Genomic DNA, 27,551 nt, shown 5'->3' on the forward strand with positions numbered 1-27,551 from the left:
TTTCCTATTGCATTGGAGTGGGGTTTCTTTTTTTTTTCTATTGCTTTCCCCAGGCGTTCATTTGGTAATTTTCGTGATTCCGGTCTCTCTTGCTAAACAGGAGACTCTCTCCTGGTCTCGGCAGTGCTCGCCACCTGTTTGAGCAAAGTCAACTCGAGACTTGGATCGCTTTTATTAACCACGCGCGCAGGGGGTCGGGCAACCTGCAGTTCCGGAGCGTCGTTCGGCCTCTTTGAGGGACTGCTTCACGTTATTCAACAGTGAACCGCCGTCTCGAATTCACCACAGTGCATTGCGGGCTCTTGAAATGTTGTAGGAGGTTTTTTGTTTTGTTTCACCGAATTCGAACAAAAAAAAGCGGCGCTTCTTGTTTTTTGGGTTGCCGGCCCCGGCTCGCGCAACACGCTGCTCAGCAGGAATCGGGCAAACCACCAAATGGAGGAAACTCCTGCAAAGGAGCCTTGGGTCTCAAGTGAGGATTTTCTTGGTTCGATAAAATTACGATTCGTTTCCTGGATTTTTTTTCCCGAGCGTCTTGTGCACTTTACACGGTTAAAAAAAAAAGCTTTACGCTTTAACCAAAAATGTTATCGGAACGTATTGAAAATAATAAAAGAAGCAAGCGTTGTATTTCGTAATCGTTGGATGCATTGCTGTTACGGAAGTGAAGTTTTCCACAAGGTGGGGAATTTTGAGTAAAAAAATACGCGGCCACTGCTGCTGGAAGGGCCATTGCATGGCCCGCGGGCCACTGATGGCGCCTGGTGGCCTTTAGTGCGGCCCCCGAAAATACACAACGACACGTGTAAACACCCCCATCATCATCGTCATCGTCGTGCTGTCAAACCCCAATGGTTTCAAATGTGTGGCGGCCCTCACACTGACGATGTCTTATCGGCGAAAGTGCCCCCTCCCTACCATTCCGAAAATGAGTGAAGAACACTGCGCTAGAGGGAGCTCTAGAGAGCCTCTCCAGGAGGGATGTTGTTGCTACTTTTACACGCAGACCAGACGTCTTCGAGCACCCACGCTGTACCCCAACACACGGGACCTGCCCACCGACTGCCGGCCTGCGCTGAACCTCTTCATGCTGCTGGGTCGACAGAGCCGGGAGGGGTTGACGGCAGATGCATCGGTGGGTGGAGTTGAAGCGGCAACCTCAGAATTACACAAGCCTGTGTAGAATTGCAAGCGCAGTGTGTTGAAGAAAATAGACACCACGGCTTGTAATGTGTTACCATCGAGTTTGTAATGCCACACGCCCAGTGCGCCAACATAAGCCGGGACACACACATCACCCGAGCAACTATCGCCCGACAGTATACGGTGGGTGTGCACGGGTCGACTTTCTCTCGCGCGCATTCATCATCAACGGAGACGGACGCAGGCGCCGCGGTGGGAATTCACGAAGCTGCTTTTATTATTTCCGGTACACGTGAGTACGTATAGGAGAGGTTAACCCCTGCCATGACGACAATGCGTGGGCACTGACCAAAGCCACCTGTGACATCCGCTGCTCGAGCTGCTGCTGCTGCTCCAGTGCGTCCAATCAGCCCACTCGCAATGCATTCTGCGGACCGCTTAGCTGTCAACGTGACCTCACCGACACCCCGCCCAGCCCCGCGCACGCGCGAAGTGCCACCGTACGCCGCCCGCGCTTCCGAATAATCGTCGAGCGTCGCAAGCGGGGTTTTTTCCGTTGTTGTACCGTACTTCTACGCTCCCGCGCCCTCGCCAACCCGACATTGAACCGGCGCGGGCGATGCACGGTCAAGCGGACCCCCGCAGTGCGGTTGCCACGAAGGGCCCCGTTGCACGCTTGCTGCGTTAGACGGGAGTGGTCAATAATGGCGTTCAACCGCGAGCTGACGGATGATCTGACGGTACCTTCTCTCTCTCGGGGCGCTCCTGTGTTGGTGCTCAGCAAGTCGTTATATATGTCAGATCCCGTCCCCCCCTAAGTGCGCCCGCGGGACGACAGGCTGGGGTGAGCAGCACCTCCCGCAACAAAATACGACCACTTTTGACAGCTATACCGGCCATTGCATCATTCTGGCTATTACTAAAAGGCTCGCCCACAAACCCCTCCCCCCCCACCGCCGACACCACCGTATTTAATTTCTTTCTTTCCTTTAAATCCGGGACTAAAACGACCTACAGATGCCAGTGTCCAAACCAAAGCGAACTTCCACCCACCTCCGAAGAGCCCCACATACTCAAGCGCCGATTCACTTTTTTGAGCCAATTTGCGAATCACACCACCCAGCCAGAGGGAGAGGGGAAGCCGCGGGTCGCCAGTGCACATTCTATTGGACGCGCAAAACAATTTAGAAAAAAAGCAACTTCTACGTTTCAGGACACGGCAAACAAAAAACTACTTCGTCTAACGCAGTGGTTCCACACCTGTTCTGTTTTTATTCAAAGGGACTCAAAATTGTATCTGCCAGCAAAAAAAAAACCTCAAGCAAAAAAATATATAATTAGCGACGTTTCGGGCAACGGCCCTTCAGGGCACAATAATAGCCATTATCCGAAGCGTCGCCTATCATATATTTATTTTTAAGGCCACGGTGGTGTTATTGACGAATGCATTGAGCTGCTGCTGCTGCTGCTGTTAGCTGTGCTCGTGCACCACTGCCAACGCAGCCGCACCAGCACCGGATCATTTCTACCTGCGGCAGTTCCGTGGACAGTCTTTGCGAACCACCGTCGGTCCAGGTAGGGAACCACTGACCCAACGCGGTTTCGAGTGACACGTGGGAAAAGGGGACGTGAGCGCGTCGTTAGAATGCACACTGCCGAACCGAGCCGCCCTGGGCTGCGGGCCACAATGTCACGTGCTGGCCCTCGGGGTGGGTTGAGCGATGTTGGGAGCGGCTCTGCATTAGTAGCTTCTCTTGCTGGACGTCTCGTAGGAAGCTGTGTGCGTGCGCGTCGGAGACACAAGGCACGCAAGACCACAGGTAAGGGTTTTTGCGCAAGACAGCATTATGATTGGTGATTGATTTTTGTGTGTGTGTGTGTGTTTTAGGCGGTATTGTAAGCGGTTAGCGCATTGCGCTATTAACCCGGCAGCCGGAGTTCGATTGCCGCTCATGGTCAACAGCGGTGACGATCATCTGAACCGGTCGTGGTCCTCCCTTAGGTAGACTCGGCCTCAAATAATTACCTGCGGTGTGTAGTGAACATCTTCACTGGGGAGACAAAGGCAGCTGGGCGTGGTTCTGGCCACCCACCTCCTCACGTGCCATGCCGGCCTTCATTAGGTGCTACTCGCTAACAGCACTTGCCCCAACAGTCTGTACAGGCTATACGGGGGATCTTTCTCTTTGTTGTGTTTTAGGCGACGGTACTGATCTGACCAGATGCGTGTCGATATTCCTGGATCGTGTCTTGATGATGCTTGCCGTAGTTTAAAGCCAAACATCGCGTATTTTAACTCCGACATTTGGCTGCGAGCATCGCTCTTGAACCCACCGGTGATGGGTGAGCGAGCCCAAGCAAGAACAAACGGCACCACGCGACAATTATATTTAATTTATTTGGCTGCGTCGGGTGGTGGAGGGTCTTGACCTCACAAATTTGGTCGGATCTTTAAGTAGCGGGCTAACGCAAAAAAAACAATTGTCAGCAAGACAGCCAATCTCTAATGTCCTCTTCAGCCCCAGTGCATGCTTTGATCGTTGCTGCAATCACATGGATGGTTTGCCACCGATTCTGTTCAGCACAGAAAGACGCAGCACGTGTTATGATGCTATATCTCAACTTGCCTTCAACAAAACATCTCTCCATTCTCGTTTGGTTTGTGTCCTGCGTTAGTTTTTGTGTCCCTGCCTGATTGTGCTGGCGTTTTTGAACTGCAGCGAGCGCCGGGTTTCCGCGGTTGTGACGTGCAACTCGCGGATGCATTTTTTCCCCTTTGCACCGCGTGTTGCTTGGGCATGTCCGACGTTTCACTCGGCATGCCGGGGAGCCCTCTGGCAGGAATCGAATTCGGCTCCTGGAGGAGCTGGACAAGATGAACTCAGTCCCTAAAAGGAAGCTCCTCCAGGGCGTGGAGCAAAACGTCGGACATCGTTGCCCAACGACGACCTGAAAACGCGTCGGATCGCCGCGTTTGAGATGCAGTTACCTTTGCCCTCTATGTACTGGACATACAAAGGAAAATGTAGTGATATTTACCTTACATTTGTGTTTCGCTGCGCAGTGTAAGTTTATGAAGTTGTATGAAGGAGGGGTGGAGGGGAGGGGTCGGGGGGGGGGGGTCCTGTGGCTTACTTGAGACACTGTAGCCTCCATATCCTCCCATGCCACCCAGGTTGGCCATCCCAGCAGTCACATTCTGCAGCCTGTGGAAAACACCAACACACACACACACACACGTACACACACATTGCTTATGATGTATTATTACGCCTGTTTGTCCCGGAGAGCCTTGGTCATTCGCGAGTCTTTTTCATGATGGCCGTGCAATGTGTTTTTTGGAGTTGGAGGGCGATGTTGCTGCTGCTGCCGCCACTGTGTGTGATCCCAAGTGAGTAATTTGCAGTTCAAGTTTCAGCACTGGCATGTTTGGCCAACAGTAGTCGTTTTGGTTTATTGTTTTTATCTGCCCAGTTTAGCCTAGTGCTGCAGGGGCGAGGACTTATTGCAGCCAGAGGTAAACAAAAAACAGAACCGGTTTTATTTCCAGAAAGGGTAACACCTATTGTTATATTGTTACACCTCGCCTGGTATGCAGGAGGTCGTGGGTTCGATTCCAACCCTGACGCCTGCTGTATATTTGGAGCCCATTCTGCACTCGTTTAGCCCCTCTATCCCGCCAAGCAAATGCTGCTTGGGCATGCAGTTGGTGGTCATGCGGGCTACATAACCCAGACAGACGTAGCCTCGCCTGCCGAATGACCTCACCGTTGGGACTGTGTCCAGATCTATTACGGAACTGTTTGCTCCTCGCACAATCAAGTCTGGTGAAACCCAGAATGGATCGTAGGCAGGCACAGAAGTTCCCATCATGGGATCTAGAAAACCCACAAATATAAAAGGTTCCCCGTATAGCCTTTAACATACTTTTTGGGGCAAGTGCTGTCAGCGAGTAGCACATATGAAGGCCGGCACGGCACACGAGGGGGTGGGTGGCCAGCACCACGCCCGGCCGCCTTAAGCCACACGCACACAGACAACACACGCGCACAGACAACGCACATGCACAGACAACGCACGTGCACAGACAACGCACGTGCACAGACAACGCACGCGCACAGACAACGCACATGCACAGACAACACACGCACCTGGACTCCTCTCCCTCCAGCAGCTTGCGGTAGGTGGCGATCTCGATGTCCAGAGCCAGCTTGACGTTCATGAGCTCCTGGTACTCGTGCACGTGCTTGGCCATGTCCTGCTTGGCCTGGTGCAGCTCTTCCTCCAGGCGGGCGATGCTCTCCTTGGCCTCCTTGATGGCAAGCTCCCCGCGGCCCTCCGCCTCGGCGATGGCCGCCTCCAGCTGGGCGCGCTGCGTCGACGAAACGCGCAAAGAGGGCATCATCGCCGGTCGTTAGTTTGGCTTTCAAAGTGCGACGAGTGTTGCCTACTGGGTGGGCTGGAAGCACAAACGATTCCTAAACGCGAACGAAACTATTTACTTTGAATGTGTTGACCCGGGAATTTCCTCGCTGAGTCTCAAGAATATGGACGGTGGCGAGATGCCAGTTGCCTCGCCTGGTATACGGGAGATCGTGGGTTCGATCCCGACCCTGACGCCTGCATATTTTGAGTTTGCGTGTCTCTCTCCCCGTGGTCGCGTGGATTTTTCTCCAAGCCCTCCGGTTTTTCCCTCCACATTTAGAATCAACAGGCACTAATTAATATTTGGCTGCTATACATTTCCACGTGATAAGCCACTTCGTTGGGCTATCATTTGTGGCCAGGTCACTTCTGAGAACTAGCTATGTAGATCAGTGGGCCTTACCTGGTGAAATAAGAAGTTTAGTTTAGTTAGTTAAGTAGTTTATATACATTTTTTTATGAATATGTGTTTTTTTTTATCTGGATGGTCCCGGATTGACACGTTTGGTCAACATCATTTGTGCAGCTTAATGTCGAAGGAAAACCAGATAATCTGGAGAAACCCGCCACACGTACGAAGAGGTCACCCTCAGCACTACTAGCAAGCCCTGATGTTCACCCATCCCAGGCTCAAGTCTGCTTAACTTCTGAGCTGCGATAACATTGGGCGTATTGAGTAATAATAGGCATAAATAATTGTATACATATATATCTCCATGATGCAGGTTTTTTTGGGTTAGATCGCTTAAATATATAAATGTGTCGTTAAACCCACCACCACCCGACACAGCCAACTAGTAAGGTTTGTCACGTAAACAGAACGTGCCAATTCTTTGCTAGTACAGCACACCGGTGTGTTGGAGAGCAAAGCCACAACATTTACAATCTATCAGCCGGTGTGAATCCAGAAAGAACCACACAGCTGCCCGACTTGTTTTTGGGTTGCGCCGCGGCGCGTCCTGCGACACGGCGCCCCGGCAATTTCGTCCACGTGGCGGGAGCTCTGCCGGTAACCCAATTCGAGTCCGCAGTCCGCGAACGACCTTCCCAGCCACGTGCAGGGCTTTAAACGTCGGATACCGAACAACGCCGCGGTGCAACCCGGGGTGGCGGAAAGAGGCGGCCGTCTGCGGGCAACGCCGGAGGCCGGCCAGTGCTCCGTCGCGACACGCACCTGCTTCTTGAGGGCCTCGATCTCGGCCTTGATGCGCTGGACCTGCCGGTTGATGTCTGCGATCTCGCTCCTGCTCTGGCGGAGGTCGTCGTCGCCCTTGCCGGACATCGCGTTCAGGTCGGCAAACTACGGCGGCGGAGAGGAGGCGGGCCGGGGCGAGACGCGTGGTTACAAACGAACGGACGTTAAGAGTTGTGACGTTTTTTCGGTAAAGTCTCGAAAAAAAACAAGAGTATGGACCCTTGCAGTCACGAAAAGTTCAAATCTAGAATTAAGTTGTGACGTTGGCGAGTGGCACCGATGAAGGCTGCCACGGCACACGAAGGGGATGGGTGGTGAGCACCACGCCCGGCCGCCTTTGTCTCCCCAGTGGCGATGTTTACACACCGCACGAGGTACTCCTTTGAAGCGGAGTCGACCTAGGGGAGGCCCAAGGCCGGTTCAGATAATCGTCACCAGTGTTGGCCGTGAGCAGGAATTGAACTCGGGACACCGGGTTTGCAGTGCAGCACGCTCACCGCTGCACTACCGCTTCCCATACGGTTGTGACACACACATTATTTTGAGATGAGTGTGCAAATTTAGACACTTTCAACATCATTGTAATTCATGATTGTAAGCCTCACTCGGGCGTCATCATCTCCCACCGTCCTGCAATGCAACACCCCATCGAGCACCTGGGCGCGGGCTGATGTCAGAATCAGAATATTTGTATGTTTGTTGAACTTCTTTCGCATTGTACGTAGCCAATCATGCTAATCAGAGGTGCGGGAGAAGGACAACAAACTAAACACAAAAAGAAGTTGTAAAGAAATGCGTTATCAATCTCGATTTTAAAGTGCATAGCTCCAGTGGCTTCCAAATATCCTTGGAAAATCCGATGAGCTATGACGCCCTTTTTCGCGGATGTCCAGCCGGGGCGGGTCAGAAAATTCCAACAACCAAAAATACACGAAAACGATCGGTGTACAAAGTATAAGAAAGGTAAGCAAGTCACTGAATGCCATCGCTTCCTTGCCGTGGACACTCTCACAGGAAATGAATGTCGTCTGCTGCCAACCATAGCCAGGAACTCCCTTCCACCCTGCCATCTGTGCTGCCGGCTCCCTGCCCCGATACCGAAGCTCGAAGCCTTCCTGTTACTCTCTGCCTACGACTCACTATACAATAATAAACATGATCAGGCAATGTCACAGATAATGCTCGCGAAGTTGCTTTTTTGTTGCTGCTACTGCTGCTACTGCTGCTATTGCAGCTATTTTTGCTGTTGCTGCCGCTGCCACTGCTGCTGCTGTTACTGCTGTTGGCTGTTGCTGCTACTGCTGCAGCTATTTTTGCTGTTGCTGCTACTGCTGCAAGTGCTGCTGTTGCAGCTATTTTTGCTGCTGCTGCTACTGCTGCAAGTGCTGCTGTTGCAGCTATTTTTGCTGTTGCTGCTGCTGCTACTGCTGCAAGTGCTGCTGTTGCAGCTATTTTTGCTGTTGCTGCTACTGCTGCAAGTGCTGCTGTTGCTGCTATTTTTGCTGTTGCTGCTACTGCTGCTGTAAGTGCTGCTGTTGCTGCTATTTTTGCTGTTGCGGCTGTTGCTACTGCTGCTGTAAGTGCTGCTGTTGCAGCTATTTTTGCTGTTGCTGCTGCTGCTGCCACTGCTGCTGCTGTTACTGCTGTTGGCTGTTGCTGCTAGTGCTTCTGTTTCTACTGCTGGTGCTGCTGTCGATGCTGCTCTTACTGCTACCGCTGGCTAGCTGTTGCTAGCTGTTGTTTGCTGTTGCTTGCTGCTGCTGCCGCTGCTGTTTCTGCTGCGCTGCCTGCCTGCAGGGAGCGAGCGAGCGAGCGAGGGGGGCGCGGTGTGCGCTAGCCGCGTGCCTTGCTCCTGTAGAAGGCGTCCGACTCGGCCTTGCTCTTGGCGGCGATGGCCTCGTACTGGGCGCGCACGTCGGCAATGAGGCCATCCACGTCCAGGTTGCGGCTCGTGTCGATCTCCACCGTCAGGATCGTGTCCTGGATCTGCGACTCCAGCTGGCGCAGCTCCTGCTCCGTCACAACAACAAACAACAAACAAACAAACAACGGGCACTGAGTCAACAGGTGCACGTGCATGCGCTCGTACCCCTCGTGCGCCGTGCCCGGACTTCGCAGTCAAGTCGGTTCAGGCTACGCGGGGGGGGGGGGGGGGGGTGAATCTTTGCCTCTGTGTGCGTTTTGTGCGAGATTTAAAGATCGCGGTGGAGTTGGTGGCGTGGCACCCGATGTCTCACCACTCAGGTGGCTCCGTCCGTTGCCCCCTTCGCGTCGGCGGAACACGACGACGCCAGGGAGTGCTTAAAGCGGTGCGGACGAAGAACCCCCCCCACCGCCGCCCCCCACGATCATAGCTGGCAACTTTTGGGAGCGGGGCTTTCCGAGAGCATCGGCAACCTCTTTCCCGGACGTGTGATTTGGACGCAGGAGACATGGTGCAGCCTTTCCACACCTCGCCTCCTCCACGTGTTTAAACCAGCACTAGCCTCGCGTTTGTATTATGCACGTATGGATATTGAACTTCTTTCGCGCCGTACGTAGCCAACCTTGCTCGTCGGAGGTGCGGGGAAGGACAATAAACCAAATCCCAAAAGCATGCAAGGGACCTCACACGCGCCCCATTCCTCAATAGTTGGACGCGTGTCCATCAGGCAGGTGACAATGCACTCCCGCCCACACACACGCACGAGATTGAGGGTGCAGCGTGGATTATATTTCGAAATGGATGTATTTGTCTCGTTTTATATATATATATTTACCACGTCTATTGTACGGTTTCTGTTTTATATATATTTACCACGTCTATTGTACGGTTTCTGTTTCTCTCGAAGAGTATTTAAAATCGGCTCAACACAAAAAATCTCGCTTGACCAGTTGGGGCGATTTCGTTTAATCCCAGCTCTGGACCCATTGTGGTCACGTGGTCACGGCTCACTCGCCAACTCTCATTGCCCTGTTCCGGTGTACGCGTTCGTTCGCAAGTGCGCATGCTCGCTCGATGTCTGTCTTAGCTCACCGAATCGACGACTCTTTCTTTCTTACTCCCACTCACTCACTGGCAGTGAGTAAGCTAGTGCGGGGCCTGTGGCAATTGTTATAAGGGGGCCCTAAAAGTAAATAAGTGAATAAATATTGAACCACATATTTTCTTACTTGGATAGTAAAGTAATTGTATTTTTTCATTTGCTATACAGCCAGATAATACACAAATCGCTAACCTTAAACACCCAGTCGTTCGTAAAAGCTGAAGGCAGTATAGTACTATAGTAATAGAACAAGTGGAAAATCACTGAACCGGAATTGAGAGCTGGAAAGCATTTAGCGCGGGGCATTTGAAAGTACGGGGCCCGTAGTTTATGTAGCTACTTTTGCTACTAGGAAAATCTGGCACTGCTCACTGGCACATTCGCCCCACCGCTTTACCGCTCACAGACTCAATGACTCGCTCGCTCAGTCACTCTATCACCCGTTTGTCACACGCTTACACGCTCACTCACCCACTGGTTTGCCCCAATAGCTCATTGACTCACTCACTCTCTGACCCACTCACTCACCGACTCACTCGCCCACCCACTTAAGCGCTCGCTCACTCGCTCACTATCTCGCTCGCTCGCCGACTCAATGAATCACGTACACTGACATGCGCACACACTCCCACTCGCGGAGGTCAAATGCCACTGACCTCTGTGAAGATCTTCTTGAGGAATTCGATCTCGTCCTGCAGAGCCTCCAGCTTCGCCTCCAGCTCCACCTTGTTGAGGAATGCGTCGTCCACATCCTACCCACCCCCATCGAAGACCAAGCCTCGGTTAGACTCTCCCCACCGACCAAGAGAAGCAGCGGCAGCAGCCAACACGAACACGTGACTTTACCGAAAGAACCAAAGGACACGAAGCCCACAGTGTGTCAGTGGGGACTCCACACGCATGGTTTCCAGAGGCGGACTTTGCAGCAGTGAGCACTCGTGACTATACTGTGCCGATGAGACTTAATGAGGACGAAACCGGTCTGCAGTTATCCGCGTCTGTATCGCTGCTGCCTGTCAGTGGGCTACTCTCATTCAAACGTATGCTGATTGTGTCCTCAGACAAGAGGACCACAATGCACTATGAGATCTCTTTTACCAGTGGCAAAATATAGTAGTAGGTTTTTACCCTTTTAAACTGGTACAAAACTGACACCTTTATTCAAGGCATCATGTTTGTTTACTACTTGTGTTGTGGTTATTGCAAACATGATGCCTTGAATAAAGGTGTCAGTTTTGTACCAGTTTAAAAGGGTAAAAACCTACTACTAGACCACAATGCAGTTTCTAGGAACTGTTGATGGGTTTTTGTTGTTGTTTTTGTTGTTGTTGTTTTTGTTGTTGTTGTTGTTGTGCGTTCTTTACACGTGGCTGTGTGCGTCGTTAGGAACGGCAACAGTTCGCAATTGACCGGTGGGAGCTGTGGTTTACACCGGGGGCTTGATTCCAGCCGGGTCAGTCATGGTGCGGCGAGCACATCTTAGTACCTCTCGCCGTGGCTTCTTCTGCTAATACTAAGACTACTCCCACGACCGCTGCGGTCACGAGCCACCTACTCCAGCCTAGCTGCGCCCCACAAAAAAAATAAACGGCGAGAATCTGAGCCATTGTCGGAGCTACCCAGAGTGCAGGCGGTGCAATGGGTGGGAGGGGATTCCCAGTCGCCAGGCAATGCAGAGGGCGGGGAGGGCGCGGTGGGTGGGGGGGTGGCAGAATTGGACAGGGGCCCTCATTCCATTCATTGTGCTACGGCCCATGCCAAAGACGCTACCTCGGCACAGGGTGGGTGGCTTAGTCGTGGGTCTTTACCCTGCGACTCCCACCCTGAGAAATGATCGTGTAAGCCACGTATTTTTTTGCGGCGTGTTCTCGTTAATCTGAGCAGGAAAAAAAAACCCCGTTATCAGAATTGCAATTTTTTTTAATACTTGAGGAATTCGGTGAGCTGTAAAGCTCTTCTTCACTGATGTCCAGTCGGGGCGGGTCAGAACGTTACAACAAACAATAAAAAAAACACGATAAGAGTGAAAAGTAGAGGAAACGTAAGCAAATCACAAAAGAAATATCTACAAATTAATCTAAAATTGTATTTTACTAGGTAAGGCCCTCTGAGCTATTAGCTTCTTCTTCAGAAGCGACCTGGTCACAAATGATGCCTCAACGAATTTGCCTATCATGTGGAAATTTAAAGCATTCCAAATACTCCGAATAAAATGTGAACGCAAATTTCCTTTAACTTTAACTTTCTGTGCCATTGCCGCCCCCCCCCCACCGTGTGGCCGATGCGTGTCCACGATCAAAGCACCAAACGTCCCACGTAGCAAAGCGACAGGCGGTTAACACTGAGCAGTGCGCCGAATTCCAATCCCTACTGCGTTATGTGTGTGGTTAAGTGCAGGCCGTGAGATACGTCGTGTGGGAGGTGAGTCCGGGCAAGGCCAGGGTGATAGATTGCCTGGTATGGAGTATGGGAGGGATGGATGAACGAGATAGAATTTAGGGCTCTGTGGTAATAAAGATCGTTATGAATATTTGTTTTATACTGGAGGAATCCCATGAGCTGTAAAGCTCTTTTCTACAGATGTCCAGTAGGAGCAGGTCAGAACGTTCCAACAACAAAACAACAAACAAAAGCACGATAGGAGTGCGAAGAATGTGAAAAGTGAACAAATCACTTCAAAAATATATACGAATGAAACTAAACGATATATATTGTTTTGTTATCTCACCAAGTAATGCCCTTTGTTTACCCAGGGAAGCCTGAGTCTCGGGACTATTTCAAGGAGGGCATCGTGCTACATTGGGCTGTTTGGCCAAACTGAATGTCATTAGTCGTTCGGCATCGTGGGGGGTGGGGGCGAGAGAGTGGAGAACACGTGGAGAAAACCCAGCAACCACGCTGGGCACGAGGGGGTGACACTCAGCACCGCCGATCTCCCTTTGCCACGCCTCGCAGCCCATTAAAGCACCAACCGGGATCAAAACCTACTTGACTTCTGACGATAACCGGGCACGTTCAGAGGGATTTAGCCATGGCACATTAAATAAATATTTAAATTAGGTAAAGGTGCAGCGCTGCAATTATTTTCTCGGCATGTGCCGTGAAGACCGATACCAATGACCGCCATTCCGCCACTAAGTGACGGCGACGTCACCACGGCGCCTGTGCCAGGCAAGGTGCACTTTGAGGCTACCACGTGAAAGTGTCGAAGGCTCGCTGACAGGAGGTCCATGGACATACGCCAGGTGTCATCATGGGTTGACCGACTGAGATGACCGGCAGATGCGCCCGCCTGTGCCCCCCCCCCCTACCCTACCCCCCTACCGTGCCAACTGTGCATACATGAATGTACCTACAGACGGAACATGGGGAGTGCGACAGAGGCTCCCGGTGCAACTCACCTTCTTGACGACCACGAACTCGTTCTCCCGCTCAGTGCGAGTGTTGATTTCCTCCTCGTACCTGCGACGGACACAATGGGCAAATAGAAACGACGATGGACAAATTAGGCGATGGAACCTACGACAGACACAATGGGCGATGGAAACGCTGAGCAACCCACCAACCCTCTCCCGCTCCACGTCACCAGCAACAGGTGCGACTCGCCCCTTCAGCGGCGGTTGACGTCAGTGCCAGGGGAGGTGCACTTTGAAGTGTCTCGAAGCGCTCGCTTGGCAGGAGGTCACGGGACGGGCCCAGATGTATGACAAAAGACAAATATCCCGCCAGCTACACCCCACACCCCCCAAAAGCATTGAACAGACTGTTGGGGCAAGTGCTGTCTGCGAGAGTTACACCTATGACACTCACACTAACAAAAAACAACAAAGACAAAGATCCCCCGTATAGCCTTTACAGACTGTAGGGGCAAGTGCTGTTAGCGAGGCTGGAACGGTACACGAGGGGGTGGGTGGCCAGCACCACGCCCGACCGCCTTTGTCTCCCCAGTGGCGATGTTTACACACCGCACCAGGATACTCATTTGAGGCTGAGTCGACCTAGGGTAGGCCGTGAGCGCGGCGCGCTATGCCCACGCGTTGCTGTTGAACTTCACCCGCGCCGCACGGAGCCAACCGTGCTGATCGTAGGTGCGGGGGGGGGGAGAGGGCAACGCTGGTGTTGGCAAGCATGGGGGTGTCCCGCATAAACACTCGCCGATCGTCACGACTCGCAACGTAAGCGCACAAAGAATGCGACCCGCTGTGCGTGGATGCGTCTCATCACTCGGCACCGATTGTGGAAGGGTAGGGTGAGAGAGAGAGAGGAGGCGGGTGGTGTGGTGGTGCTTTAGTGCGCGCGCCTTAATCTTGGTTCTTTCGGTAACGTCACGTAGAAGGGAAATAATAAAATAAAGAAAAAAAAACATAATAAAAATTCTCACGACGTTTCGGCCACAACGCAAGCAGCCGTCCTCAGGTGAAGGACGCTGTCTTTCCGACAGACCTGTTCTTCACCTGAGGACGGCTGCTTGTGTTGTGGCCGAAACGTCTTGAGAATTGTATCTTATTATGTAATTTTTATTTTATTATTTCCCTTCTACGTGACTTTACCGAAAGAACCAAAAATATGCATCCCCGCAGTCACGAAAGCTTCAAATCGAAATGCGTACGCTTTGTCTCGTTCACGCAGCACTTGCCCCAACAATATTCCAAGGCCTATATGGGTGACCTTTGTCTGTGTTATGCAGCTGATGCAGGAGCAGAGCGATTGCCTGGCCGCTGCTAACGATCCGGCGAATTCAGTTTTCGTTGCGTTTTATTTGTTTTTTTGACAAGGTTTAGAAAGTACCGCACCGGTCAAACGGAGCGGCAACAAAGAAAGTTTGCCCAAGGCTCTTGTGATGATGGTTATTGTTGTTGACTTGAAGCTTTCGTGACTGCAGGAATTCATCATACTCTTTGTGTCTTTCGGTAAAGTCACGTAGATAGAAAAAACAAGATATTTATCCTGCCTCGGCCGTTCGCCTGCTGTATTTTTTCACCTGAAAACGATTGCTTGTGTTGCGATCGAAACGTCGTGATTAAAAAATAATAATTCTATCTACGTGACTTAACCGAAAGACCCAAAGAGTATGATTGTTGTTGTTGTTGTGTATTATTATGAGAGCTCGGGGGGTGTGGGGGTAAATGACGATGGGATGGAGGGAAGCAACAGCAGCTTGGCAGTGAGTGCGGTGGTTGATATCCAGCACGGATGGATCGGTTTTAGTGGAAAGATATTTGCTAAACCGAGTGGTCGGGTTGTTAAATCGAGCTACATTTATTTTATTTGAGTGCTAACCCAACACGTTGAAGGGGCCTTTCTCTCCCATGCCGTGCAGGCGGTGGTGGTGGTGGGAGGGGGGGGGCAATTTGACCATACTTCACCACGTCTGACCAGTGCGGGTTGAAGGGTTATAATCACATTGACGAAGGTGTATAGTAGCGTACACCAGATGTGTGTGCTCTTTTCCCGCACGTGCCCTCCCCGGCTGTGTACATACATTTACAATGCAATTACAACATTGGCAATGCATTTAACCGTGTATTAACAAGGTTTAGTCAGCGAAGGGTAAACGCATCATGCGTCCGCCCGGCGTAGCTTTAATAGCAAACACAGCTGTTGATTGTAATTGGATATAAATAATTAAGGGCATCATTGTGTGCGCGTCGGTTGTGGGCGGGGGGAGGGGTGGTCAGACCTCAAATAAGTCCCTGGTGCGGTGTGCAAACACCATCGCTCGAGAGACAAAGGCGGCCGGCCGTGGTGCTGCACTTGCCCCACAACACAGAAGTGGTTCTCAACATTTCGATTTAAAGCTTTCGTGACTGCAGGGATTCATCTTCTTGGTTCTTTCGGTAAAGTCACGTAGAAGGGAAATAATAAAATAATAAAAAAATTAGTTTTTTTTCTACGTGACTTTACCGAAAGAACCAAGAAGGTGAATCCCTGCAGTCACGAAAGCTTGAAATCGAAATGTAAACACAGTACATACTTATAGTAGCATGAGACGGAGATCACCTGTATAGCCTTAACAGACTGTTGGGGCGAGTGCTGTTAGCGAGTGGCACCTATTAAGGCCCACACATACAGACATCTACACTAAGATGTTTTTTGTAACTGCACGGTTGATAACCCCCATTACTGAAATGGCGTGTGCTTAGGCCTTCATCCAGCAGTGGAATGGCAAACGGGCCGTAAGTTTCGATTTAAAGCTTTCGTGACTGCAGGGATTCATCTTCTTGGTTCTTTCGATAAAGTCATCATGAGGAAGAGAAGTAATAAAATAATAAAAATAAAACATAATAAAATAATTATCACGACGTTTCGGCCACAACGCAAGCAGCCGTCCTCAGGTGAAGACCAGGTCTGTCGGGGAGACAGCGTCTGAATGGGTGTCTCCCCGACAGACCTGGTCTTCACCTGAGGACGGCTGCTTGCGTTGTGGCCGAAACGTCGTGAGAATTATTTTATTATGTTTTATTTGTATTATTTTAGTACTTCCCTTCTACGTGACTTTACCGAAAGAACCAAGAAGATGGTTCTCAACACTTTTCTTTGTGTTGAGAACCACGCCCTGCCGCACGAGGGCTCACCCACCCCGGCGCTAGCGAGGTGCCCCAAGGGGTAGAAGTTTGGCAGTGGATTCAATACTTCTGTGCGTCATCCGCTCGTTTAGCTGCTGGGTTTGCTCCGGGCTCTCCAGTTTCCTCCCACACAACAAGCCAAAATAAATACTTGATAAGAGGATTGGCCAAACACCACCCCCTCCGCCCCTACCTCCTCGCAATGCAGGACCCTCTTGAAAAGAGTCTCGAGACTCAGTGAGGCTTTCCTGTTGGAAATTATTGCTTTTCCTAATTTCTTTCCCTGCTATCTTTGGACCTGCCAAGAGTGGAAACTTGCTGCTGTTGCTGCTGTACCTTGTCGCAATGTTACATACAGCTTATACCAGTGGCTCTCAACCTTTACTGCCGCCTTGCACCCCTTTGGTTCCCGATCGTAATTTTTTGTAATAAATACGTAGGGTTTGATGAAACAAAGTAGTTGTACTTACGTGCCCATGCGTGATTTGTTTTTTCGATTATTTATATTGAAAAAAAATAATCTGGCATGTCTCGCACCCCCCAGAAAGGGCATCTCGCACCTCTAGGGGGTGCGTGCACCCCAGGTTGAGAACCACTGGTCTTTACAGGTGTCGGGGAGTGGTGTCGCAGTGGTTAGCGCACTGCGCTATGAACCTGGGCTGGCCCGACTTGGATTTTCAGGACCATGGCTCAAATTATAATTAAGTGGCGAATCATATTTGAACCGGTTATGGACGCCCCGCTTGTCAGACAACCCACTCACTCACGAACCCGCCACTGTTCACCGTTGGGTGAAGTATGGTCATCGACGACCTCTGCGACTGCCGGCGGCGTTTGAGAGGCGAGCGTTCACCAGTGAATTATTTCCGGGATGATTTGCAGAATTGTACAGTGTACAAGGCTGAGTAAATGCAAGTAGCGTCTGAATCAACATGCGGGATCGCCGTCTGGTATGAGCCACTCCCTTCTCGCTTTCACGATCAGGGCTGAACAAACACCCGTCTTGGGTTACTCAAGAGGGCCGCATCTCGCCTTACGCACCTCGGTTGATGTCTCTAAACGCAGACAGGTGAGTGCCATGGGAAGAGGCATGGCTCAGTGTCCAGGTGTGCGTGTGAACGTGACACGTTTAACATAATAGTAATTATTACTATAATAATTGCGTTCATATCCTGCCCGTAAAGTAAATACCGAGAACGTCTTCTTGGAGGGAAGGTTTTTTGTTAGCCTCGTGGAAGCTTTCGACGGATGCTTTATCATCTCACCAGAGGTTCAGAGAATCAGAGGTGTGGACTCGAGTCATGTGACTTGGACTCGAGTCAGACTCGAGTCATGAATTTGATGACTTGCGACTCGACTTGGACTTGCATAACAATGACTTTGTCCCACCTATGAGATGTGGACTCGAGTCATGTGACTTGGACTCGAGTCAGACTCGAGTCATGAATTTGATGACTTGCGACTCGACTTGGACTTGCATAACAATGACTTTGTCCCACCTATGAGATGTGGACTCGAGTCATGTGACTTGGACTCGAGTCAGACTCGAGTCATGAATTTGATGACTTGCGACTCGACTTGGACTTGCATAACAATGACTTTGTCCCACCTCTGCAGAGAATCAACCGGGACTTTTTCTAATCGCGCTGTTCTTATATTTAAATTGGTCGTGTAACTTTTTTTTTACCGTGACTGACTGTGGTCAAACGGAACTTGGCCCGCGTGGCTCTTATTGACTTAGCACTCGTCCTTAAACAGATTACTTGGCGATGCCGCTGCGTTGGCAGTGGTGGGCAAACACTGTTAACAGTACAAAAAAACACTCAGCACACTCGCCAATGCCACTATTTAAAAGGCGACGTTTAGTGCAATGCCGCTTCTTCATAGCCCATAAATACAACTTACCCACTGTGTCCTACAGTGAACTTATTTGACACAATATACGATGCATTCTGTGCACGAGTAGGGTAACAGAATTTCCCATTTTTTTCATATCGAGCACTTTCATATTCTATTACAACCAAGTTTTCTTCAAATGAATGACGCTCATGGAAACGCCGGTACCACACACACGAGGTAAACTTTGCTTGACCCACTATGAGACCTCCTTTACCAGTGGCAAAATATAGTGATAGGTTTTTACCCTTTCAACTGGTACAAAAACTGACACCTTTATACAAGGCATCATGTTTGCAATAACCACAACACAAGCAGTCAAAAAGCAGTCAAAAATGGTTAATGCAAACATGATGCCTTGTATAAAGGTGTCAGTTTTTGTACCAGTTGAAAGGGTAAAAACCTATCACTATATTTGCTTGTCACATCAATTCCCACCTCGCGCGTGCGTGCGTGCACTGGACCGCGGGCCCTTACTTGGTCTTGAAGTCCTCCACGTGTCCTTGCATGGCCTGCAGCTCGTTCTGCAGGCCCAGCTTGTTGTTGGACAGGCTTTCCAGCTGCTGCTTGAGGCCCCTGGTGTAGGCATCGAAGAGCCCGTCCAGGCCGCTCACCACCGTCCCGCGCTCGTGCAGAGCCCTCCACTGCGCCTCCAGAACCTTGTTCTGCTGCTCCAAGAAGCGCACCTGAAACAGCAACAGCAGCAGCAGCATTATAGACGGCAGTTGCAGAGTCATCGTAGACAGCTGTTACTACGCGCATGCGAGTTGGAGACTCGCTGATACCTACCGGTGGCAGGGTAAAGCCGAGTTGTCACGACTGTGAACAGCGTGAGGTTGCCGAGTGGTTAGCGTGAGACCTTGGGAGGAGGAGGAGGTACTGCCGGGTGTTTAAAGGCTGCCTGCTGTCTTGTAGCAGCGTTAATGTATTGCCGATGTCTTTTTCGTTGTAATGGATGACATTACGGCGGGTTCAACGGGGGCAGCAGCTTTACCGGGGAAGTGTTGGGCGGTGTTTCAAACGATTCGGACGACACACCACCACCACCACCAGCAACCCTATCTACCCCACTCACACTCTCGCCGCCGCTGTCGGCAATGCCATTACTGGCCCGGCGCAGTCGATCGTTGGCGAAAAGTTCACGAGGAATCGAAATCGTCCTTATCGACCGCGAATGCGCGTCATTGGCAAACGCGGTGGCACGAACAGAAACATTTTACGCGGAAAAAAATCGACCAGCTGGACACAATGTGCAACAGCGCACACGGGCAGCGCGGGGTGGTCCGTCCCGTCGTAGTCACGTGGTCGACGCATCGGCGACCGCCAGAGGGGAGTCAGCGGTTAATACTTTAATTCAAGGGGTGCGACTTTCTGTCAAACGAAATTAACCGCAACGACAAATTCGTTGTCGGTGGAGGCAACGTTGTGGGCACGTCGTGCGCGCGTGTTGCGACCAAAAATAGACGTGGGGAAGAACACGACTGATACTATTGTTCAATCGGTGCAGATGAAAGCGATTTTTTGCAATTCTGGGGGTGGTGGTGGCGGGGGGGGGGGGGTCTTCAATCGAATATGAATAATGTTACACAGAAGGCTTCTAGAAATAGACACACCACACGTTATACAGAGTTCGTTTTTCTTTACTTACACGCGTTCGGCAAACAGATGCAAAATTGAGATGAACCGCATGGTCACCCCGCGGTGACAGCTTTGGGAATATCGGTCAAAATTCTATCGGAATAAAAGCGAGAGAGCCCCGTGCTGTCTGTGCACGTGGTGCCTCTCCGCTTAAAATGTGGGCGAGGGAGGCCACTCCGAGACCAACAAAATCTGACCCCTAAATCGTGCCGCCACAATTAGCCGCCCTCGGTTAAGCGCCCAACATGCGGTCAAGTTTTGTTATTGTTGTCCGCCCCTCCCGCAACCCCCACGCCTCTCTTGGTTCAACACCAGCTGCTTGATTTATAATTCATGTCGCCACGACACGACGGACGGCCACGTGCCCAAAGTTACCCACGACAACGTCATCATCATCATCGTCACCACCATCGCAGTGTTGCGAACGCATTCATCGATGCGTCGACTCTATTCTCAAAGCAGGTGAGAGTCCAACTAAGACTCCAAGAGGGGTATATTATTGTCCCCCAAGCGACGTGAAGTAACGAATGTCAACACGGAGTCTCCGCTATGATCTGCACGGTTAAGAAGTGACAATGGCGCTTCAAGAAAGTTTGTTTTCACTCCCATCGGACTACTTATTGCCTTTCCAGGCCAATGTTTACTCAGCAGCAACCAGTTTACTTAAATAAATGCCGCTGGATGAGATTGTTTTGGAAAACCATGGCGGCACCGATGCGGAGACACAGTAGGGAGCTCTTCTTGAACACGGATGCTATTATACAGGTATCGTGCTATCTCCACCACGTACAGGTGCCGTGCTATCCCCACCACGTGCAGGTATCAGGCGAGGCGTGCACGCGCCCCGCCCGGTGCGACCCCGCTCCGCTCACCTTGTCGATGAAGTTCGCGAAGCGGTCGTTGAGGCCCTTGATCTGATCCTTCTCCTGGGTGCGCACGGGAAGGACGCTGCGGTCAATCTCCGGGGGCGGCCCGCTCAGCATCGCTGCCGATGAGGCCGAGAAGCCACCGAAACCGCCGCCGCCGCTCCTGTAGCTGGCGGACGAGAGGCCGCTCTTGCGCCCTCCCGAGCGGCCCCCGGCGGACAGCGAGGCGCTGCTAAAGCCTCGCGAACCGCCGCTGCCGCCTACGCTGATCCTGGTGGAGCTGCTGCGCACTGTGGTGGACCTCGTGGAAGCCATCGGTCAATTTAGGTGTTTGGCTGGGTGCGATTAAATTCGGGACCGCTTGTTGAGCGTGCGCTGCAAGAGGAGGAGGAGGTGGTGGTGGTGGATTGATCTGGCGGGTGGTTCTGAATGGGAATAGAGAGAGGTGAGTGAGCAGAGTGGAGTGTGAGAGTTGAGTGTGTGGGTGGCTCAGCGAGAAACGCAAAACCGCGGGGCCAGAGTTTGCGCGCAACATTTTTATAAGCGGCGGGTGGCCACAAATCGCTCGTGTCGGGCCCCCCCCACCCCTCCCCACACACCGCCCGAGTGACACGTGAAGGGGCCCTGCCATTGGTCCGAGAAGCAGCGAGTGGTGCGTCTCTTTCACCTCCTCCCACGGGGGCGTGCGGCCAGGGGGGGGTTGGTGGGTGAGCGTGTGAGTGTGTGATTGATGGAGGCGGTAGGGGAGCGGGGCGAGAGAGAGAGGGAGGGAGGGGGTCACTCAGGTGTTCCCTTACCTCTCCTGAATGATGTATGCACTCCTCGCCGTGAGCGGCTCGCGTTCTGAGCCCCAACCACTTCCATTTAAGGCGAAAACGTGGGGTCTGTGCATTGTTCAGCTTTAGGGCTGGGTTGGTCAGCGCCTATAGTATCGGGGGATTAGGGGATCGGGGTGCAGGCAGGTTTGACTCAGGCTATAGGTAGGCTCTAGCAGTGGGAGTAGGAATTTGAGGTAGGGGCAGTTTAGACGTGGGTAGTTGTCGTGGGTAGGTGTTTAATGTTTAGGGTTAGGGCTCGGGATAGAGGTAGGTATAGGACTCAGATTAGGTTATCTTAGTCGGGTCAGAGATGTGAGAGATAGGGGGTCGGGGTGGGATTATGCGTAATGGTTAAAGGGTAGGGGTAGGGTTAGTGGTAAAGCTGGGGCTCGGAGTAGGGGGAGAGGCACGGGTCGCGTCAGGCATTCTGAATACGCTCGCTCTGGCACTCCGAGCCACAGGTGGCATTGAAACTTACAGACGCACGCTGACGACTCATTGAGTCTTCGGTTGATGCTCTTTATGAATGACGTCTCATAGGGCATTTGTGCCGCGGGGTGGAATGAATGGCCGCCTTTAATAGCAATATTTCATCATCACCCTCATCCATTTCTACTAAACCCCATGCACGTGTTTATCCGTCCGGCAGAGCCGCACTTAGTCGTACGACTCGTTTTCAGCATGTTCCTGTCGCTTCATTGGGGTTTTATTTCAAGATGTGTTCAGCCTCAATTGCGAGTTGTGTTTATTGTACAAGTGGGAGGCAATCGGAGAATCCGGAGCAATACCCACCGCGCGACAGGGTGGCCACACTCTACCCCCCACCCCAGTACAGATGGACACAGATGGAGATTAGTTCACACTGGCGAGCCAGGGTACATGGCAACCTCCTCGACCGCCACGTGGAAGGGAGTTTCACAAGAAGTGTGCGATCCAGCAACCCTCACCTCCACGGGGCTGGATTATAGGCTACGTGCTAAGCCACCCCTGCACGATACGTATCCACGTGGACTGCGGATTGATCCATCGGATGGTAGGTGGTGGATGTTGCCTATAGCAGAGGCGCAAAAGTTTGGACGCTTCGATCTGAACCGCATCCACTTCGGGTTAACTCTCCGGCCACGACTAACGTTAGTGGCGAGTCATATCTGAAGCGGCCCTGGCTCCCCCACTTCACTTCGCAAAACCCGCGTGGTCAAGTATGGTCAAACACCCCCCCCCCCCCCGCCCCTACCACAACCGTGATCGACACGGTGTGTGGAGAAGGCCTCCATCCAGCAGTGGATTATGAGTGGAGGTAATAATATGTCTGCACACACCTTTCCGTTCTTGCAGGAATATGAATTTGCCCATCATCATCATCATGATCGGCTATGATCAATCCACTGCTGGATGAATACCCCCTTGAGCCTTAAGCCGTGGCCGTCTCTCATCACGACCCACACTGCGACGCAACACTCCTACACACGTGTCAGCTGCAGGCGAGCTTATTGAATACTCACATCTTTCTCTACGGTCATGGTCGCACAGTGTCTGTATGTACCACGGATATATATACACACACAGACATAAATCCCCCGTATAGCCTTAACAGACTGTTGGGTCAAGTGCTGTTAGCGAGCACCTATGAAGGCCGGCACGGCACACGAGGGGGTGAGTGGCCAGAACCACGCCCGGCCGCCTTTGTCAGGTGTAGTGACTGACTTGGAGACGTAACTTCTTGGAGGCAATTCTTTAATTTAACACCAATCACGCTTTGTACACTTTATACAATGCACACCCTACACCGTTACACACTCTCTGTCTCTCACTTATATGCAACTCTACACTGGTTGCTCGCCTGCACACAACGCTAGCCGTCTGACACTGACAGCCAACTACGTCTAGCAGCGCAATTATCAAGTGACGACAACAGCGACGAAGGAGGCACGAGGCGACAGCGATGATGGCGACGATCTTCAGCAGCAACGACCACGAGGAGTATCCCACTCCAAACGACAGCCCCGAGCTCCTGCTCGGGGTCCCCTTTTATCCTCCCAGCGTGGCCTCGCCACGCCCCCCTTCTGGAACCTACTAGCGGGCTCTCGACGTGTCCCCCCCGTAACCTTTCCCCTAGATCCCTCTCGGGTCTGTCACGTGGCCTGCTGTCAGTCAGGGCTGCTTCAAGCTGCAGATCCCCTTCCCTGCCAGCAACCGGCGCTATGCTCCGTAGTGACCAATTCCATGTCACTACACAGGTACTCATTCGATGCCGAGTCGACCCCGGGGAGTCCCATCACCGGTGCAGATGATCCATCACCGGTGCTGATGATCCATCACCGGTTTTGGCCGCGAGCGGGAATCGAACTCAGGCCGCCGGCTTCGTAGCGCAGTGCTCTAACCGCTCCGACTACGACCACGACACACGCGTGGAGGAGGGATAGCAGATGAGGCGACGGAGCGCACGGTGGGGGGTGGGGGTCAGACGGTGCCGCACGAAGCGAAATCCCGGCCCGGGTCCGAGCTCGGGTTAGAAATGCGGCGGAGGGGGGAGGGACGGGGGTTGCAAGCGCGGAGATTTGCGCGAGAGGGAGAGTTTCTTCGCACAGCTCATTTGGGTATTTGCGTTGCGAATTAAAAGCTGAGCGCGCGGGCGAGGCGCACGCAAATGTCGCTCCGCGTCCTTGTCCAACAGGGAGCAACTCGGTGCGACGAAAAGGAGGCGAAGGTGCAGCGCTCGCTCGAGACAACTGCCACGCGGAAGGGCCTCCACGGCGAGGGGGACGCTTGCGCAAGATACTCTCTCTCTATCTTAGAGCAGGGGGGTTGGTCAACCGGCGGCTCTTGAAGTATTCCTTCGTGGCGAAATTTAGGGGCCACCGTTTCGTATTCACGTGCATTGCGGCTTTTGAGATATTGAGTTGTTTTACCGCACTCGACAACGTTGTTATTTTGGTTGCCGACCCCTGGTCTAGAGGGTGCTTGGCCTACTCTTCCAACACCGAGCGGACTTCGTGGAAGGGGTGAGACTAGCCACGCTTTGATTCGTAAAACCGATCAACTGCTTTTGATGTACGAAGCTATTCTCCTGGGTGGACAAAGGGGTGGGGAGAAGGGGGTCACGTGCGGGGGGAGGGGAATTTAAGAAACTTGCCCGGGAGATGGAATCGAACCAGTGCGCTATGCATTGCACGTCCATCGTGTTAACGATGACACCATGGCAAACACATCCAGAACAAGCTATGAACCAACGATAGCGACGACAAGGCTGCCATACAAATCCACGAAAGTATGATTTATTGAGCTGGGTTTTACCAAAAACACACGCACACAAATGGCACCGTTCCCAATCCACTGCTACAAATGAAAGGCCTCCCCACGCCGCGTGGGTTATGGGCTTTGCTTGGCCATACTTCACCACGATGGTCAATTGCGGGTTTGGTGAAGTGCGAATGTTTTCCGTGGCCGGGGGCGGGCTTGCGGGGGAAGAGGTGGCAGCTGGAATGAGATCGTAACCTTGGTTTGCAAAAATGTTGCCTTCTTTAGAGGTACGGGCGGGGAGGGGTTGACGATTAATTATAGCCGAATAGTGCAGAGCGCTGACCTATCCACATAATTGCCCTCTACTCCCCGCTCCTCCCACCGTGGGTCACCCAAAGAGGTCATCAGGGCTCGAACCGGGCTCCACGGTGTCTCTCTGCGTTTGATTCCGGAGTCCTCGTTTCTTTCCACTCCACGTGTGCACATTCCTGGGGGCCACGCCCGGCTGAAGCCTGTGCTCCGGCTCCCCGTGCCCCCGTGCGCTGTTTACACAGAGGTCAGTGCGAGAACTTACAATGACAAAGATGCCCCGGATAGTTTGTGACAGGTTGTAGGGGCAAGTGCTGTTAACGAGCACCTATGAAGGCTGGCACGGCACACGATGGGGTGGGTGGCCAATACCACGCCCGGCCGCCTTTGTCTCCCCGGTGGCGACGTTGACTACACACCGCACCAGGTACTCATTTGAGGCTGAGTCGACTTAGGGGAGGCCCAGGACCGGTTCAGATATTCGTCACCGGTGTTGGCCGTGAGCGGGAATCGAACTCGGGCGCCCCCCGGGGTTCGTGGTTGCAGCGCGCTAACCGCTCCACCACCGCTCCTCGCGAGAACTTACACACACACGTGCACCTCTGTTCTTAGGGTGCGGTACGAGAGTCACGGAGATGGCACGGGTGAATGGAATTACAGAGAGAGAGAGAGACAGCGAGAAAGAGAGAGAGAGAAAAAAATAATGTAAGAATAATAGAGAAATAATAAAATGACAATAACAGAAAGAATAAAAGAACAATAATAGAGAAATAATAAAATAACAAAAATGGAGCAATAATAAATAATAAAATAACAATAACAGAAAGAATAAAACAACAATAAGAGAGAAATAATAAAACGACAGAGAAGGCAGAGAGGAAAAAAAAGACGAACGCCGTGATGGAGAGAGAAGATAGTTTCGCGTCGGCACACAGGAGATCGGGAGATGATCGAACTCACAGTCATGCAGATAACAGCGATAGATACGCATACAGATAGATACAGGCGCACACGGACTCAGGCCGGTGGAGATAAAGAGACAAACGCAAGGTAGATGCGACAACGCAGAGGCAGACTTCGACGCGGAGTCACGGAGACTCACAACTGAGTCACACCGAGACACGGGCCACAGATGAAAAAAATCCCTGAGTAGACCGAAGCAGAACCCCCCCCCCCCCGTCTCTCTCCCCTCTCAATCACTGGATCGCAAAACGAATAGCAGCATCGCCACCTACTGGTAGACCAAGGTCCACTTGCAGGCCAGTGTTGTGTTGACCCACGTGCCGCACAGGGAGAGGGTGGGGCGTCCCTCGTTAAATACATAAAAAAATTAGGGGGTGGGTGGCCAGCGCCACGCCCGGCCGCCTTTGTCTCCCCCAGTGACGTTGTTTACACACCGCTACCAGGTTACTGATTTGAGGCTGAGTCGACCTAGGGGGAGGAGGCCCAAGAACCGGTTCGGATAATCGTCACCGGTGCTGGTGGTGGCCGTGAGCGGGACTGCGAACTCGGGTCCGCCGGGTTCGTAGCCCTCAATACATCACGAGGGCACAGAGCCACATTCTCCGCATGCCCCTTGATGCTTTAACAATCCATCGAGTTCACGCGCCGCTGCTGGACGCACGACAGCGACGGTTTGAGGGGGAAATCTTCATCCAGCAGCGGACAGAGCAAGGCGTATTACGGTGACGACGATGGCGGTGAAATGTCAGATTCCTCAGTAGTTCCTCACTGAGTCTCAGCACTTTCTGCATGGGATGTGTGGCTGATGAGATTTATCGGGAGTCATTTTATTTTGTGCGTGGGCAACAAAAAAAAAACAGTGTACTAGTTAAGAGCCCCGCAAGAGGAGCCACCAGTAGTGGTGGAAATTCGGAGTTCCCATCACATAGAGGTGAGTTCATCCGTGCAACCAATCACCGTTGATGCCCCCCACTTAAGTGGCGCTCGTTTTCACCGAAAGCGCGATTGGTCAAGAGTCTCTTCCGAGCCGCGCTTGAGCTACCCCCGGGAGCCCACGCTTGTTTTGTGTGTGGGCGAAAAAAAAAAGTGGAAACGGCCTTCAACCAGCGGTGGGATGGATGATGGCTGCTGGTGCCGATGGAGGAACCGACCAGGTCCCCCTTGCAGCGCTCCTCGATGATTTATCCCCGTGGCTCGACAGAGCTGCGGAGTGTTGGCTAAACACATGTGGCGCAGAATCGTCAAAACAAACGATGAGAAACTTCAAACACTTCACCTGGCCCGCGGGGGGTGCGAGCCGTGGGGAATGCGTGACATTGAGCCGGCGTGAAACAAAACCCCCAGGGCGCTCGGAGCGGTGGCTACGAGTTACCGGGCGAACCCGAATTCGACGACACTTGGGGAGTAACGAAGACAGTCTTCACCGACTCTCGACGAGAGAGAGAGATAACACTATCTGATTCGGT

The 27,551-nt window shown here is 52.2% G+C and overlaps 1 protein-coding gene across 1 annotated transcript; it reads right to left on the reverse strand.

Moving 5' to 3' along the window:
* Positions 1 to 1,393: 1,393 nt before the first annotated feature.
* Positions 1,394 to 21,261, reverse strand: LOC144938184 (keratin, type II cytoskeletal 8-like). Its single transcript, XM_078865976.1, has 9 exons — positions 20,762 to 21,261; positions 18,729 to 18,937; positions 13,191 to 13,251; positions 10,446 to 10,541; positions 8,609 to 8,773; positions 6,743 to 6,868; positions 5,295 to 5,515; positions 4,279 to 4,349; positions 1,394 to 2,919 (listed from the first exon to the last, which is right to left on the reverse strand). The coding sequence occupies exons 1-9, from the start codon at positions 21,068 to 21,070 to the stop codon at positions 2,885 to 2,887; spliced, it is 1,293 nt and encodes a 430-aa protein (XP_078722102.1). The 5' UTR covers positions 21,071 to 21,261; the 3' UTR covers positions 1,394 to 2,884.
* Between the last annotated feature and the right edge of the window lie 6,290 nt (positions 21,262 to 27,551).

The sequence above is a fragment of the Lampetra fluviatilis genome, chromosome 21 (genome assembly GCF_964198595.1).
Source record: "Lampetra fluviatilis chromosome 21, kcLamFluv1.1, whole genome shotgun sequence".
Lineage (NCBI taxonomy): Eukaryota > Metazoa > Chordata > Hyperoartia > Petromyzontiformes > Petromyzontidae > Lampetra > Lampetra fluviatilis.